Below are 18339 nucleotides of genomic sequence, written 5' to 3' on the forward strand. Positions count from 1 at the left end.
ATGTTTACCACTTTTGATTGGTCACATTCTGATCCGTTCAGCGATAGCAAGCACATCATCAGGATGATGTGGCAAGTGACACTTTGCGTCTTGAAAATCCTATATCTTAACTTGACTGCTGACATGCAAAACATTTTGGGATTGTATTAACAGTGGACTAAAGGGAGTTTCCTGTGACGTCGTGAACGGGAAAACAGCTTGAAGACGCAGCTGCGACCCAAATGGAAAACTAGCTAACTACTGTAGTACTATATATTAAGAGTGGCAAATATTGAACAAAGTGGCAGGAAAAGTTGAGTAATGACTTTGTCAAGTAGATACAACAACAAATAACGACAGTTCAAAAGATTCCAGAGGAGACCGGTGAGGACAGAGCCACGGTGTGTGACGACTTGGAAGATATGCTGAGGTGTAACAATATTCGGATCTACCAGGTAGCAGAATGCGTTGAAATAAATGATATGATGAGCTTTGTGAGGGCACTGGTTACGAAGCTGAGAGATACAGAAGCACCGGTAATGTCCATTATAGTGCGGTTTCTGGACTTAACTGTCAAAGAAACTATTCTACTCCAGGCCTGGGAGCAGAGGCAAGTTACATTTCAGGAGAAAACAATCTACTTTGACCATGATTATTCCCCAGACCTACAGAAGAAAAGGATGTGAGTCCGAGAAGTGATCAAACAGCTGAGAGGGAACAACATAAAAGCGAAGTGCCCATACCCAGCCCAACTGAGGATGACACTAAACTCAGGCACGAAGACCTTCAGCACTTTTGATGGATGCAATCCTGACCCTGAGGGAGCTGGGAATCACGGTACGGATGGAAGAAAGAAACCGTCGGGAGAGAGATTTCGAGAGAGACCGATGGCAGGTGCAGGAGGCAGGGACAGAATAGTGCTGTCAGATATGGATCTGAAGACATTCATCCAGGAAGACGTTTGAAATGTATTGCCCCACATTACAATATGTGTTTACACTGAGGTAAATGAACACATTGATTTGCTATGTAGATGTAGGCCACTTTATTTGGCTTAATTATTGTATGACTTTGTCGACAGATAGTATACATATATAGTATGTTAGCAAGTCTAAAACTTTTATTTAAAACTGATAATACGTACAGGTTTGAGCAGCAACTTCCTAGGATGGGGATTTGACTCTTTTGGATCATGGCATCCACACAGACTGTGTTTACTCCAGACAGACAGGAAAGGCACAGCTCTCTGGACATACAGTGGGGCAAAAAAGTATTTAGTCAGCCACCAATTGTGCAAGTTCTCCCACTTAAAAAGATGTGAGAGGCCGTAGTGGAGTTTGGAGTGTGACTGTTTGAGGTTGTGGACAGGTGTCTTTTATACTGATAAGTTCAAACAAGTGCCATTAATACAGGTAACGAGTGGAGGACAGAGGAGCCTCTTAAAGAAGAAGTTACAGGTCTGTGAGAGCCAGAAATCTTGCTTGTTTGTAGGTGACCAAATACTTATTTTCCACCATAATTTGCAAATAAATTCATTTAAAATCCTACAATGTGATTTTCAGGATTTTTTTTCTCATTTTGTCTGTCATAGTTGAAGTGTACCTATGATGAAAATTACAGGCCTCATCTTTTTAAGTGGGAGAACTTGCACAATTGGTGGCTGACTAAATACTTTTTTGCCCCACTGTATGTCGAAGGGGGATGGTGTATTTTATTTCAGATAATCAAAAACATGACTTTATTTGAGAGAACCAGTTTTCTTTTTTGGGGGGGTGGGGGCTGATTTTGTTTGGTTATGTTCTATGTTCCATTTATCCTTGACCATCATATTGAGCTTAGGAGTGAGTTTCTGCACTTCACAGACATTACTTTTTTAAATGGATTTATATGATGAGGGAGGGGAGTACAAGTTGAGGAGGGAGTTATGTATCAACGCAAAACAACATATTAAACGACTAGTTAATTGTATTAGTTATAATATAAATGTTCAGTAGAACATTTCAAGGAGACCCATTTAACAAAGAATTAACTAAAAAATGAAGAAGAGAATGGGTAGATCAAGTATTTTGTGCATCTTTTCATGGTAAGGAAAAAAGAGGTGTTGCAATCTTATTTAATAGATCTGTGTGCTTTGCCAAGAATAAAGTGTTGAAGGATAATCAGGGTAGATGAGGGTAGTGGGGACATAAATTACTATTCTGAACTTGAATGCATCAAAATGAGGACTGCCCAGGGTTCTTTAAAGATATCGCAACTGTAATCGTGGACAATGCAAAAGGGATTGTTATTATTGGCGGGGACTTTTAATTGCATACAGAATTGCAAGCTTGACTGACTTCCTGCTGAGCACAGTCCACATTCTAAGAAATCTAAAGCCCTGGCTGCCATGATGAATAAACTGGGGCTTATTGATACATGGCGTTCAAAGCATTCCAGAATAAAATACAAAAAAAATTCTCAAAGGGTCATGGCAGCTACTCCAGAATATACTTATTTTGTATATCCAAGCAGTATTTACATAAAGTAAAGGAATGCAGCGTTGAAAACTATATCGGACCCCAGTCAAGTATGTCTAAAGATACATCTTGGAATGGAGAAGCACTTTACATTTTGTCTCCATATTGACATAACATATTGTAAAGCAAGAGTTACAATGAACATTTGAAAGATTACTTCTTCATTTTAATAATGATCTATCATCAATCCATTTTGTGGGAAGGGGCAAAGGCGGTATTAAGAGGTAAGATAATTGCTTTGTCTACCAAATAAAAGAAGCAGTGTATTGAAAAACTGCAGCGTTTGGAGGATAGTTTAAAGAGACTTGAACGAGAACATAAAAAACAAGGGAAGATGATACATTGCATAAGTTGAATGAATGTCCACAAAAGTTATGTAAGTTATTGACTTACAAAACAGAAGGGACATTTAGATTTACTAATCAAAGATATTATGAGATGGGTAATAGAGACAGCTGGTTGTTAGCCTTCCAGCTAAGAAAAGCCCAGGCTAGCAGAGTAGTCCCTAAAATAATTAATCCCTTCTCTAAAGCAGAAGTCTCAAAACCAAGTGACATTGCGGAGGTGTTTGCAGCATATTATAAAGACCTTAATGATTCAGCAGAACAAGACCATAAACAAGAAAACATTTGAACCCTCTTGTCTAACCTAAATCTCACAAAATGATCACAAGAAGATTGGGCCGAAATGACACGGCCAGTTATAGAGAACGAGGTTGAGTAAGCCATCAAGAGATTGCAAAATAATAAATCACCAGGGGACAGATGGATACTGAGGTGAAGACCTTCATTGAGGATATTACCCTGGTTTTGTTCAGAGTATATAACTATGCATTATCAAAGGAAGACCCACCCAAAACATGGTCAATCATAACAGTAATCCACAAGGAAGGTAAAGATCCTTCCCAGTGTAGCTCATTCAGGCATATTAGTCTCCTCCCCACGGACCCAAAATTTACTAAGAGAATTCAGAAACATATACAGTAGGGAAACTGATTAACCCGGTTCAGACAGGTTTTATACTTGGCAGACAAATTACTAACAATATTAGGAGGGTATTAAACATTCAGTCACTGGCTAAGGGTAGACAACAAACAGTGATGCTTCTCTGCAACAGCCTTGCTTCTCAGCCTAGATGCGGAGAAGGCATTTCATACTGTTGATTAGTTCTACCTAGAACAAACACTTTTGAGAATGGGATTAATTCCATTGGTTATTAAGGATTAGAGTATGGATCCCCAACCCTATATCCAGGGTTAGAGTGAATGGCTACAGCTCACAATTCATTTCTGAGAATACCCCTTCCTTCATCACCGTTTTTAGGCCCATTACATTGGAGGAAAGTTAGATTGAAGACTGAATGTAAAAGATACACTCTTAAGGTATGGACAGCCGTCCATAATGGCAGAAAGGGTTGATCACAATTGACCCTTTGGTTAGCCCTAGAATTCCGGGGAACCAACAGCAGCAACTGGATAGCAACGGACATCAGGTCCAACACCTCGGAAAAGCTCACGTTTATATTGCATGTACAGTACCAGTCATAAGTTTGGACACAACTACTCATTCAAGATTTTTTCTTTATTTTATTATTTTCTACATTGTAGAATAATAGTGAAGACATCAAAACTATGAAATAACACATATGGAATCATGTAGTAACCAAAAAAGTGTTAAACAAATAAAAATGTATTTTATATTTGAGTTTCTTCAAAGTAGCCACCCTTCGCCTTGTTGACAGCTTTCCACACTCTTGGCATTTCACTTATTCTACAATTTAGAAAATAATAAAAATAAAGAAAAGGTGTAGGTGTCCAAACTTTTGACTGGTACGGTATATATTTATACTTGAGTCTTCAAAGTAGCCACCCTTTGCCTTGATGACAGCTTTGTAAGGCCTATTTGAACTCCAAGACTGTTGGAAAAGCATTCCTGATTAAGCTGGTTGAGAGAATGCCAAGAATGTGCAAAGCTGTCATCAAGGCAACGGGTGGCTACTTTGAAGAATCTCAAATATAAAATATAATTTGATTTGTTTACTACATGATTCCATACGTGTTATTTCATAGTTTTGATATCTTCACAATTATTCTATAATGTAGAAAATATTTAAAAAATAAAGAAAAACCCTTGAATGAGTAGGTGTGTCCAAACTTTTGACCGGTACTGTGTGTTAGCTAGCTAAGTTAGCATTGTTATGAATAAAACTCCCATCTGCTGTCAACATCAGGGTATGATTTTAGAGCACATGCTAGCTAGTTTGCTCCAAATATATTTATAGCTTTCACTGCATGCTGACAGTGAATTCAGAGCCATTCAGTGGCTAGCTATACTACAAACATCATTTTACCAGGTTCCCTTTCCCGTGAAGCAACAATCCACCACAACATACCCAAGAGTTTCCTGATTAGCAAGGGGTAGTCTGTTTAATTTCATTGTGTATTAGAAACACAGTTTGAGATCATTGTAAGGGGATTTCGCCAGTGGATGAATGGAGAATTGGGCTTCCTGGGAAAATGCTATCTGAGGTTACAACAGTAACCAAGGGGCGTGGGGCTTAGCGAAGGGTCAATTAACCAGCTTTTTGAAGTGAATGTTCACAAATCTTTTACTCCGCTCCAAACCAAATATGGTCTACCTGCAAATGACATGTTTAGGTACTTCCAGATAAGACACAACCTAATGACACACAAGAAATGGGAGGTCATAAAAAAATTGGCATTCAGTGTCGAGCAATATTTCATAAACATATTGGAAGGTCAAATAGCCCAAAAATATGTGTCTCAGTTATATAAATGGTTTCACACGCAGGATGTGAAAGGAAAATGGAAACTAGAGATTAATTTGGTGGTGGAAGATCAATCATGGGAGAGAATTTGTGAAAGTAGTCACAAAAGCACCAGTTTGACTGGAAAGTGAAAATGAGATCCTTTCTTGATATCGAAATTGTATGCTTGATCAATAGGAGACCACACACATATCTTCTGGTACTGTCCAAAGTTTACAGGGCTTCTGGAAGAACATTAAAAAAGAAGTAGTGAAGACACTCCTAGACATTTAGTTACCACTGGAATCACCTTTCATTGTATTGGGAGCAGTACCTTGTAACCTGGGTGATAAAAACCAAATGTACATGTTAAGGGAACTGTTAGTGATTGGACAGAAAATGACTACGGCCAATTTGGCTCAAACCACAGCCGCCAACTGGACTCAGAGACTGAAAAATGTGTATGTAATGTCAATTATAACAGCCGGGTTGCGACTAAAGACATATTGTACCCTGCCAAATAACTGTATAGACAAAAACAGGAACGTGTGTGTTAATTCTATTCAATGACATTGAGGTAAACTGCTGTAATTATTATATGTATTACTTACAGTATTTTTGTCCTTTTAGGGATAGTTTGTAAGAAATGACTTTATTTCTCTCTTTCCCTCTGTCTCTTTCTCTTCCAAAAACATAGAGCATGATGTGAACGATCCTTGACATGTTTTATAATGTATATGTGAACTTTTTGAACTTGAAAAGGAAAGATATGTTCAAAACAATGGGGCCATCTGCACCAGATGGACAGACGGACGGACAGACAGGCCACTGATAGCCCTGGGTAGCGTGGCATTTGGGCTAAAATGTCACCGCTGAATGATTTCTGTAAAAGGGCCATTGAATGTGTGATTAGTATCAGAGGTAGAGCTGGAGGTTAATACACCGTGGTTGTTGTTTGTTGGGTATTTGGTTTGAAACTTTTTTTAAAGTAGCCTATACATATTCCTGTGCAACATAGGGAACTAGGCCTAGTTGGGCTAGTTAGTGTAAATCTTTGAGTGAGTGCCTACACTATAACACAAAACACTAGAGCTGTATCACTAAGATTGGAAAAATGCATATGGGTCATTTCTAACTTTAAAATAAAAAGTAAATTTCATACTCTGTTCTTCACAATGTCCATGCTGACTGACAGCCACACATGTTTTGTGACTATTTCATCCACATCGTGACTGGGGCAGAGTTCCCCTTTAATTGCTGCTGTCTGTAGCCTACTGTCTGATCCCTCAGTGGGGTGAGGCCTATGCCTTGTGACAGTCTCCCCATTACTCTGAGGTCTGCCGCTGACATCGAGAGAGACCATAAATAACTCACTGACATCGAGAGAGACCATAAATACCTCACTGACATCGAGAGAGACCATAAATACCTCACTGACATCGAGAGAGACCATAAATACCTCACTGACATCGAGAGAGACCATAAATACCTCACTGACATCGAGAGAGACCATAAATACCTCACTGACATCGAAAGAGACCGTAAGTACCTCACTGACTGAGACCATAAATACCTCACTGACTGAGAGAGAGACCATAAATACCACACTGACATCGAGAAACCATAAATACCTCACTGACTGAGAGAGAGGAGACAGATTGACAGCCTTCTGTCTGACCTGACATTCACCGCCACACACGAGCACGGCGACACACAACAAAAAGCTTCCTCCTCTTTATCTCAAACTAAAGTGTGTGTGCTTGTGCGCGCGCGCGTGCAGAGGGATGCTGCTGCTTATAGAGTTATTCCTCTCAACTTAGATTTCTGCCAGAGAAAGTATCCGTATTTCACAGTCTGCCAGTTACAGCCGAGCTCAGCATTCCCTCCTCTCTGCTGATTTCCCCAGCTTTCACTTGTGTACATACACACAGCTTTGTTTTCGTGAATTTTCAGGACTTTTTGCGGAGCAAAAATGTATTCCCATTCAAAATCCTATTTTTCCTAACTCCTAAACCTTAACCCTAAACTTATCCCTAACCTTAACCCCAAACCCTAAACCTAACCCTTAAGCCTAAAATAGCATTTAAAACAAATTCAGGACATGAAAAAAGTCCTGGCTTTACAAAATGTTTCCTGTTTTCCTACTTTGTCAGGACGTTCTGGTGATTAGTCAGGACATTCTGGTCCTGATAAGGCAGGAAAACATGTACTGTACACACGCGCGCACACAGTATAGGCCTTAAAAAGGCCTTCATTAGGGTAAGTAAGTGGTGTGGTTGGCTTTGGCTCTCCTGTGCTTACAGGCCTCTAACCATCTAACCAGACGTATGTGATAGGATCTACAGTCAATCACAGATTACAAAAAGAAAACCAACCCCCGTCGCGGACACCGACGTCCTGCTCCCAGACAAATTAAACAACTTCTTTGCTCACTTTGAGGACAATGCTGTGCCACTGACACGGCCCACTACCAAAGCCTGTGGGCTCTCCTTCTCCGTGGCCAATGTGAGTAAAACATTTAAACGTGTTAACCCTTGCAAGGCTGCCGGCCCAGACAGCATCCCTAGCCGCGTCCTCAGAGCATGCGCAGACCAGCTGGCTGGTGTGTTTTTACGAACATATTCAATCAATCCCTGTCCCAGTCTGCTGTGGCCACATGCTTCAAGATGGCCACCATTGTTCCTGTCCCCAAGAAAGCTAAGGTAACTGAGCTAAACGACTATCCACCCGTAGCACTCACTTCTGTCATTATGAAGTGCTTTGAGAGACTAGTCAAGGACCATTTCACCTTCACCCTACCTGACACCCTAGACCCACTTCAATTTGCTTACTGCCTCAATAGGTTCACAGACGACGCAATCCCCATCACACTGGACACTGCCCAATCCCATCTGGACAAGAGGAATACCTATGTAAGAATGCTGTTCATTGACTACAGAACAGCATTTAACACCATGGTACCCTCCAAACTCATCATTAAGCTCGAGACCCTGGATCTCAACCCCACCCTTTGCAACTGGGTCCTGGATTTTCTGATGGGTCGCCCCCAGGTGGTGAGGGTAGGAAACAACATCTCTACCCCGCTGATCCTCAACACTTGGGCCCCTCAAGGGTGCATTCTCAGCCCTCTCCTGTACTCCCTGTTCTTCCATGACTGCGTGGCCATCCACGCTTCCAACTCAATCATCAAGTTTGCAGACGACACTACAGTGGTAGGCTTGATTACCAACCATGACGAGACGGCCTACAGGGAGGAGGTGAGGGCCCTCGAAGTGCGGTGTCAGGGAAATAACCTCTCACTCAATGTCAACAAAACAAAGGAGATGATCATGGACTTCAGGAACCCCCCCCCCATCATTCACATCGACGGGACAGTTGTGGAGAAGGTGGAAAGTTTTAAGTTCCTCGGCGTACAAATCACGGACAAACTGAAATGGTCCACCCACACAGACAGCGTGGTGAAGAAGGCGCAACAGTGCCTCTTCAACCTCAGGAGGCTGAAGAAATATTTCTTGCCGCCTAAAACACTCACAAACTTTTACAGATGCACAATCGAGAGAATCATGTCGGGCTGTATCACCGCCTGGTATGGCAACTGCTCCGTCCACAACTGTAAGGCTCTCTAGAGGGTAGTGGGGTCGGAATAAAGCATTTACCGGGGGCAAACTACCTGCCCTCCAGGACACCTACAGCACCCGATGTCACAGGAAGGCCAAAAAGATCATCAAGGTCAATAACCACCCGAGCCACTGCCTGTTTACCCCGCTATCATCCAGAAGGCGAGGTCAGTACAGGTGCATCAAAGCTGGGACAGAGAGACTGAAAAACAGCTTCTATCTCAAGGCCATCAGACTGTTAAACAGTCATGACTAACATAGAGTGGCTGCTGCCAACATACTGACTCAAATCTCTGGCCACTTTAATAAATGTAATAAATTGATTTAATAAAGGTATTACTAGTCACTTTAAATAACGGCTCTTTAATAATGTTTACATATCCTACATTACTAATCTCATATGTATATACTGTATTCTATAGCATCTACTGCATCTTTCCTATGCCGCACGGCCATCGCTCATCCATGTATTTATATGTACATATTCTTATGTACATCCCATTTGTGTGTGTACAAGGTAGTCATTTTTGTTAGATTACTTGTTAGTTATTACTGCACTTTCGGGACTAGAAGCACAATCATTTCACTACACTCGCATTAACATCTGCTAACCATGTGTATGTGACCAATAAAATGTGATTTGACTTGACTAACTGTTGCTAAAGTGCTTGAAGCTAAACTCCCAGTCTATCCCATTCCCCATAGAGACAAAGTTAACCGCATAGTTTTCAATCGCATAGATTGAAGAGTAGGTAGAAGTTACCCCTAAGCACTGATACAGGCTTGGCTATTTCCTCCATCACTCTGGCCAGTTCCCAGCCAAACGGCGTTACAGGGGAGTGGAGTTGACATCTGTATAGCTGGCATGCCTATGTCTAGTTTGTGCTGCTGGGTGCATCCCAAGCTATTATCCCCCTGTACTCCATCCTCATTACAAGTGCACTGGAGCAGTGGGTTGGGAGGTCAAGGCCCAGGCTAATGAGGATAATGTGTGCATATACAGATTGGGAAAGTGCTCACTTGCAGCAGAGGTCGATGCACATTTACATTTCTCCAACCCTTCAGTTGGATGACAGTTGCCAAAACAGCTTCTAATACTGCAATGTGTTTTTCTTTTCTCGCCAACACCCAATTAGCTGGAGGCTTGCACAGGAATTTGGAAGTTTAGAGTGCAGTTGTTATTGGCGAGATGCCGTTGTCACGTGAACATCTGTTCTGTTGTTTCTTTGTCACTCATACATAATTCATATTGATCTACCATCAGTGATTTATGTACTTGGAAACTGGCTTTTCAGTTCCTTGCATCATCAGGGACTTCATAGTGGGGGCTATGTGTTGGTGTGTGAGAGAAACATAGTTAGCGTGTGACTGTGTGTGTCTTCTCCTGTTGTGAATAACTGTCCTGTTTTTCATCCACAGGAGACCAGACACTGTGAAACAGAAGAATGCCTTCCCTCCTAACTTCATCCACTCTCTGGACTCCACACACATGATGCTGACTGCTCTCTACTGCTACAGGTACACTATGGCCTAACCTATAACCTCTGACCCACACCACACTCTACAACAGGGATGGGGAAACTGGTGGTAGTTTCCAAGGAGGTCTCAACTTGCTGTTGAGAGTTAGAAAAGTAGAATAGGCCTATTTCTAAAATGTGGTTGTGCATCAGCAGTTTTTCTCTTGTCACTCACTGACATTCACTCAATTATCTAAACTTTAGTAATCGTGGACTAATTAATTCATTAATTTTCTTAGTCACTCTCACTCAGATTTTTCTGCACCTTATGGCAAACTGAGTAGAGTTGCAGGAAATAAGCTGTAGAATTGCACATTTTTCTTTGTGTGTAGAATGTGTAGAATTGCAAGAAATGAGTTATAAAATTGCTACATTTTCTCTACGACCCATGGCAAAATGTGTAGAATTGGGGCCCGGCAAAATGTGTAGAATTGGGGCCCGATAAAATGTCACTTGGGGCCCCCAAAAGGCTAGGGCCGGCTCTAACTGCATGTGTGGGTAAGCAGACCCTCGAGCCACTGCCCCTCATGATGAGTTCAGATTTTTTTGTGGCCCCCACCAACATCAAAGTTGCCCATCCCTGCTCTAGCCTGCTACGGTATCAGCTCTCATGACCCCTCTGAACTCTGCATGGGATAGCCATCTGAATAACCATCTCTGTTTGAACCCATAAACCGTTGTCATACTATGTCACATTGATTCAAGTCTTAGTATGTCTCCCAGGCTGTGTAACTTCATGTTACGGTGTCCAGTTTCCACCACGATTTCCTTCCACCGTGTCTAGCCCTATATCTCATGTCTCTTTCTTCCTCTGTGTGCTTCTCCAGTGCCGGCCTGACGTTCGTCTCCGTCCACGACTGCTTCTGGACCCACGCCATCACAGTCGACACCATGAACAGGGTACGTCATCTTAATTTTCTTCTATCACCTTCATTCCTCCTTTGACCTTAGCACACAGCTCCTTGTGGCTGGGTGGGGTAGTATACTTAAGCAATAAGGCCCAAGGAGGTGTGGTATATGGCCAATATACCACGGCTAAGGCCTGTTCTTACGCATAAAGCAACGATGGGGGCCTGGACACAGCCCTTAGCCGTGGTATACTGGCCATATACCACAAACCCCCGAGTTACCTTATTGCTATTATAAACTGGTTACCAATGTAATTAGAGCAGTAAAAAATAAAGGTTTTGTCATACCCCTGGTATACAGTCTGATATACCACAGCTGTCAGCCAATCAGCATTCAAGGCTTGAACTACCCAGAGTATAATACCCCATATAGGCCTTCCCTGGTGGCCAGAGTCAATTACTTTACACCACTGGCTGCCTGGCTGTTAATACATGGCTTTACAGCTATTGGCAGCAGACAGCACCATATGTCCCAGAGTTGCATCCTGTTACAGAGGGCCATTACGGAGTATAGAGGGCTGTGTTGGCCTGTCCTTTTTAGCGTGACTCCGAGGTGTTAACAACACTAAATTGAGACGCTCCGAGGTGTCAACAACACTAAATTGAGACGCTCTGTTGAGATCCAAAATGGCCGAATTACCATAATGGTATTTCTGTGTGAATTATGTTAAGGAAAGTGCTATTTCTTCATCCAATCTCCAATAATTAGCATTGAAGCGGTTTTTCACAGTGTGGTTATTTCTTGTCATGTTTAAATCTCAAAGTGCCCTTCCCTCATTACATAGCCAATTGAACACAAAGGCTAGGGGCAGCACTTTAAATATATTGGTCCGCACCTTAACATATGACATAGGATTTTATATTATCATATTTCTATTCTTCAGGCAAGCATTAAATTGGCACCGACCTGGCAGCATAAATGAATGGCTCCAATCACTCTAGCTAGTCTCCTATCCCTTTCCTCCTCCATTTCTACCTCTACCCCCTCTTCTCCTTCTCTCCTCTCCTCCTGTCCTCCCCTGTTGTCTATGTAGTATCAGGGTCATCAACCTAGTTTAGATCTCCCCAGTCACACAATGGAGACCGACGAGACTGGAGAGGACAAATGGAGCAACCCCAATGGAGATCATTAGCATAACTCAAGTCAGCAGTGTGACTTCGAGTCCTGTGTCAATGAAGCTGGAGAGTTGAGTAGTGTTGTTGGTTCTGCTTCTATCATGAGGACAGAGTGAGTGACTCTCTTGGGTTGCCAGATCACTCTAGAACTCCCAGTACAGTCAAATGCCAGTGTTGAATAGAGTGATTGCTTAAGTGTTGGGAGTACAGTAGAGTGACTGTGTGTGGTGTGCTCTCTTGGGTTGCCAGGTTTGCCGGGAGCAGTTTGTGGCACTGCACAGCCAGCCCATCCTTCAAGAGCTGTCTAACTTCCTACTGAAGAAATACTGTTCTGGGCTACAGTAAGTTTCTACACACCACACACACTGGACCACTGATACACCACACTGAGACAGTTTAGTATGCTTTATTTAGCTATAAGATAGGAGGAAAGGAGCATAGAGGGGGAAAAGTGTTGGGGAGGGAAAACCTGACTTTATATGTCTTTATATGCAAACCTCGCCTATTTTGTGCATTTACCAGAACTTGTTATTGCACATTGAGCATTTTTACTGAGAATACATAACTCAACAAAAAGTAGATTCAACAGCACTGCCGATGAACCTTTCACTTTCTCTCAGCCATGTATGCAAAGAATGTACAAACATTCATCTACTTGGGAGTTTACTGCTGTGGTCTCTCTCACCCTGTATACGCTATGTACTTGTTAAGCCTGGACAAGCCATAGCTGGACTTTAATGATATACAGTGCATTCAGACACTATTCAGACCCCTTGACTTTTTCCACGTGTTGTTACGTTAGTCTTATTCTAAAATAGTTTAAATTGTTTTTTTTTTTTTTTTTCTCATCAATCTACACACAATACCCTATAATGACGAAGCAAATATAGTGTTTTTTGTTTTGCAAATGTATAAAGAATAACAAAAATGATAATACGTTTACATAAGTATTCAGACCATTTACTTTAGTTCTTTGTTGAAGTATCAAGTCTTCTTGGTTATGACGTTACAAGCTTGGCACACCTGTATTTGGGGAGTTTCTCCCATTCTTCTCTGCAGATCCTATCAGGCTCTGTCAGGTTGGATGGGGAGCGTCACTGGACAGCTATTTTCAGGTCTCTCCAGAGATGTTCGTTCAGGTTCAAGTCCGGCCTCTGGTTGAGCCACTCAAGGACATTGACACTTGTTCCGAAGTCGCTCCTGTGTTGTCTTGGCTGTGTGTTTAGGGTTGTTGTCCTGTTAGAAGATTAACCTTCGCTCCCAGACTGAGGTCCTGAGCGCTTTTCATCTCTCTGTACTTTGCTCCGTTAATCTTTCCCTCGATCCTGACTAGTCTCCCAGTCCCTCCCAGTCCCTGCCACTGAAAACATCCCCACATCATGATGCTGACACGACCATGCTTCACCGTAGGGATGGTGCCAGGTTTACTCCAGGCGTGACGCTTGGCATTCAGGCCAAAGAGATCAATCTTGGTTTCATCAGACCAGCGAATCAGGTTCTTGGTCACCTCTCTGACCAAGGCCCTTCTCCCCTGATTGCTCAGTTTGGCCAGGCAGCCAGCTCTAGGAAGAGTCTTGGTGGTTCCAAACTTCAACCATTTAAGAATGATGGAGGCCACTGTGTTCTTGGGGACCTTCAATGCTGCATAAAGGTTTTGGTACCCATTTCCCAGATCTGTGCCTCGACACAATCCTGTCTCGGGGCTCGTTTGGTCAATTCCTTCGACCTCATGGCTTACTTTTTGCTCTGACATGCATTGTCAACTGTGGGACCTTATATAGACAGGTGTGCCTTTCCAAATCATGTCCAATCAATTGAATTTACCACAGGTGGACTACAATCAAGTTGTAGAAACATCTAAATTATGATCAATGTAAACAGGATGCACCTGAGCTCAATTTCGAGGCTCATAGCAAAAGGTCTGAATAATTATGTAAATAAGGTATTTCTGTTTTTTATTTGTAATACATTTGCAAAAATTCTAAAAACCTCTTTTCACTTTGTCATTATGGGCTTTGTCATTATGGGCTTTGTCATTATGGGCTTTGTCATTATGGGCTTTGTCATTATGGGCTTTGTCATTATGGGCTTTGTCATTATGGGCTTTGTCATTATGGGCTTTGTCATTATGGGCTATGTCATTATGGGCTTTGTCATTATGGGCTTTGTCATTATGGGCTTTGTCATTATGGGCTTTGTCATTATGGGCTTTGTCATTATGGGCTTTGTCATTATGGGCTTTGTCATTATGGGCTTTGTCATTATGGGCTTTGTCATTATGGGCTTTGTCATTATGGGCTTTGTCATTATGGGCTTTGTCATTATGGGCTTTGTCATTATGGGCTTTGTCATTATGGGCTTTGTCATTATGGGCTTTGTCATTATGGGCTTTGTCATTATGGGCTTTGTCATTATGGGCTTTGTCATTATGGGCTTTGTCATTATGGGCTATTGTTTGTAGATTGATGTTTTTTTAATTTGTTTTAAATGTATTTTTAGATTAAGTCTGTAATACACAAAATGTGGAACAAGGGAATGGGTCTGAATACTTTCCTAATGCACTGTAGTTGCATGGTAAAGCATACACACATCGTTAAAGTAATAATAATTTAAGCACTGTAGAAAGTAAACATACTAAACGCTGGATGGGCTTTTAACTATGCTATCCAATAGAGACATGATTTTTAACGTCAACAAATTCCCAGATCCCAGACTGCCTTTGAAGATAAATGTGTTTAGAATCTCAACAGACTACTTGTATTACAGTAAAAAAGGCTTTTTTACTGTTAGTGAGGTTGCTTGTAAAAAGTTTTGTTTTTACGGTAATCCCCTGGGCTTGGGTTAAGTGTACATGGTATCCACACTGCTCCTTCTGTGGGGTAATTGGGCACCTCAGGCCAGCCCCTCACCCCTGTGCCCAGGCCCCGTGAGGTCATTAGTCCCTAGGAGGAGAGGCGAGGAGAGACCGAGGAAGGCTGGAGCTTAGGGAGATGAGCCTGAGGATCCTGCACCACTATCCTGCTCTTCCCACTAACCGGGACTCCTGACCAACCTCTTACCACCACAACAGCAACAGTTAAATAAGGCTTTTATCGTGTCTTCCCTTCTCCCCCAGGAGCGAGGTCAAAAGCAAAAAGTTTCTGGAGTACCGGAGAATGCTGCTGCTGCTGGCCAAAGTGCCCCAAACAGGTCAGTGTCTCTGTCTGCCTCTGTCTCTGTCTGCCTCTGTCTCTGTCTGTCTGTCTCTGTCTGTCTGTCTGTCTGTCTGTCTCTGTCTGTCTGTCTGTCTGTCTCTGTCTGTCTGTCTGTCTGTCTGTCTGTCTGTCTCTGTCTGTCTGTCTCATTCTCTCTCTGCCTCGTTCTCTCTTTGCATCATTCTCTCTTTGCATCTCTCTCTGACTCTCTTGTGTGTGTGTCTCTGTCTCGTTCTCTCTCTGCCTCGTTCTCTCTTTGCATCTCTCTCTGACTCTCTTGTGCGTGTCTGTCTCTCTGCATCTTTGTCTCTCTCTCTATCTGCACCCTATGTGACCTGTGTGTTCTGTCCATCAGATTCCACCTCTAATTCCCACAGCATAGACATAGGGGATGATTGATAACAGCGTCCGTTGTTCTGTCAGCAACACGTCCATCCATCAGTTCTGAAGGAGGCTTTACTCAACCTCTCTCTCTGTCCATCTGTAGTGGCTGGTTGGCACCGGCAGCTGAATTGCATAAAGTTGATTACCATTAATTGTCCCCACCCTCCACCCGCATTCATAATCTGTTTACATGGCTCAGGCAGATGTGGTGGTCTGCTTTGTGTCCGAACCACACAGAGGCCATCACCACGGTAACCCCTGGCTGTCTCCTCTAACAGGATACAGTGGATGAATACTAGCTGGACATAATCCAGGATGATTTTCTGCATCACTCCGCCAGGTTACATTGAACAGGTAGAGGTTAATTTCACCCATTGTTATACAACATAATCGGAACATTTAGTTCCTCTCGTGTAGTAGGTTACATGTGTTAGTTGAGATAGAATAGCTATGCACAGAGTGGGTGTCTTGCCTAGCTGTCATTTCCCCTCCTCTAAATGACAGAATCAGTATTATAATCTGGTCCCTTATATAGACAGACAGGCCCCTCCCTGCTCTTACACTCACATATGACAGGTTACAGTCAGCAGTCTGGCCCACCTATATAAGGGTAGAGGAAGCATTGACTCCTATAATGTATCTATAGGAGTCGACAGTCATGTACAGGGGCAACTTTTCAGAGTTGAATTCAATGCGGATCTGAAGATGGAGATGGATATTAGACTGATAAGTCACTCCGAATTGGACCACAATATTTGACAGATCAAAACTTAAGCAATCATCACACATCACTTTTCACTGAGGTGTGTTTGTGTTGTTTTTGTCTCCCAGGCAACTTTGATCTCCAGCGGGTAAAGGAATCCACTTACTTCTTCAGCTGAGAGGAACAGGCAGACAGGAAGCAGAAGCCAATGGAGGGAGATGAGTGGGATTGACAGGCTGTGAGGCTGAACACTGGGAGGGCTGCGTGGGGCCTGGGAGGCTGGGAGGTCTTGTCTCCCTCAGACATCGGCTGATTGATCCACAGCCCGCTGGGCGAAGCCAAGGCCTTCGGAAGCAGCTCAATCACTCATAATGACCCAGACAGACAGCTAGCCACAGACCATTGTGGGAGGAGAGGAGGAGAGGCCAGCTCTGGAGAGGAGAGCAACTCCCCCACCCTGGACTGAAGATCTCAACAGAGCTCAATTATGACCCATGCTATGACTTTCACTCTCCTATTACTGTAGTGTGTGGGTGGTTGTGAGAGAACGTTTCTGTGTGTCAATGTGTGCGAATGACATTTCTTGATGAGAATGTGAATGTTGCTTTATACTGTATTACGCTCGTGTTCCTCACACCTGTGTGTCCTCCCCTTATCAGGTATACCCCCATTACATAAAGAGCCAGAGACACTAAGCGAGACTTCTGAGTGAGCGTTGATCAACGGTGTAGCCCAGTGTGGTCAGTCTGTGCCCTCCATCCCCCCTCCTTCTCTGGGCAGAGTCGGTCGGCTCTCTCCCTCCGGCTAACACCTGGGTCATTAAAGCACATGATCCTGCCTTTCATCGATTCAGAGGCACCCAGGAAGAGATGCCCACTCTCACATTTTGAGCGATACTTCATTTACATCACAAGTTTCCAATAGAGACAGTTACTCTCACTTACAGAGAGGGAAGAAGATAGAAATAATGGATTGGAATGAGGGAGAAATCTGTGACTTTGTGTTCTTATTTTCACCTTTTGGAGTAATTAAGCAATAGATTTTTTTTTAAATAAACATGTATTTCTTAAAGCATCTCTTGTTCATTTGATGATAAGAGTTTTGATTGGATTATGTGTTTACAGACATTATATCTGTACCCTTTAATTGTATCGAGCGTCATAAGATGGTCCACAAAGGGTTTGAAGAATTGCTAATCAACAAAGATCATATTTTTCTGGGCCAGTGCCCACATCTAGAGGTAAAAAAAAAAGCAGGAATGGTATCTGATCTGGGCTTCAAACGCAACAGCAGTTTCAGACAAAAGGTGTTGAGTCGATGTTCAAATGAAAATGTAGCCTAGACCCAAACAGAACTGGCTGTGAGAGGGAGGACGTCATGAAATATGGATGATCCTGCTGTTTAAAAAAAAAAAAAAGACACATTCTTGTTTTCTGCTTTTCCAGTCTGTGTAACTGGTCATTTGTTTGCCATGAATCTGGCACAGTTACAATTGTATGTAGCGTTGATGAATTCTTTTAGTGTTGCAGTTGAAACGGAATACTTCGGCGACACTACTTAAACTAAACCATTTCATAAATATAGTATTACTGAACAATTCGCATGCCATCTGTCTCGTGCCATCTGTTTACCAACTCCT

At 42.6% G+C, this 18339-nt stretch overlaps 1 protein-coding gene across 1 annotated transcript in view; it reads left to right on the forward strand.

Annotated features, from left to right (window-relative positions):
• LOC109902485 (DNA-directed RNA polymerase, mitochondrial-like) overlaps positions 1 to 17774 on the forward strand; it is a 98411-nt gene extending 80637 nt beyond the window's left edge. The window contains exons 17-21 of the mRNA XM_031786156.1: positions 10298 to 10396; positions 11223 to 11295; positions 12669 to 12760; positions 15535 to 15608; positions 16829 to 17774. Of these exons, the coding sequence (XP_031642016.1) occupies positions 10298 to 10396; positions 11223 to 11295; positions 12669 to 12760; positions 15535 to 15608; positions 16829 to 16878 (388 nt within the window). The 3' untranslated portion in view covers positions 16879 to 17774. The remainder of the gene's footprint in view (positions 1 to 10297; positions 10397 to 11222; positions 11296 to 12668; positions 12761 to 15534; positions 15609 to 16828) is intronic.
• The last annotated feature ends 565 nt before the right edge of the window (positions 17775 to 18339 follow it).

Source organism: Oncorhynchus kisutch, linkage group LG13, assembly GCF_002021735.2.
Source record: "Oncorhynchus kisutch isolate 150728-3 linkage group LG13, Okis_V2, whole genome shotgun sequence".
NCBI lineage: Eukaryota > Metazoa > Chordata > Actinopteri > Salmoniformes > Salmonidae > Oncorhynchus > Oncorhynchus kisutch.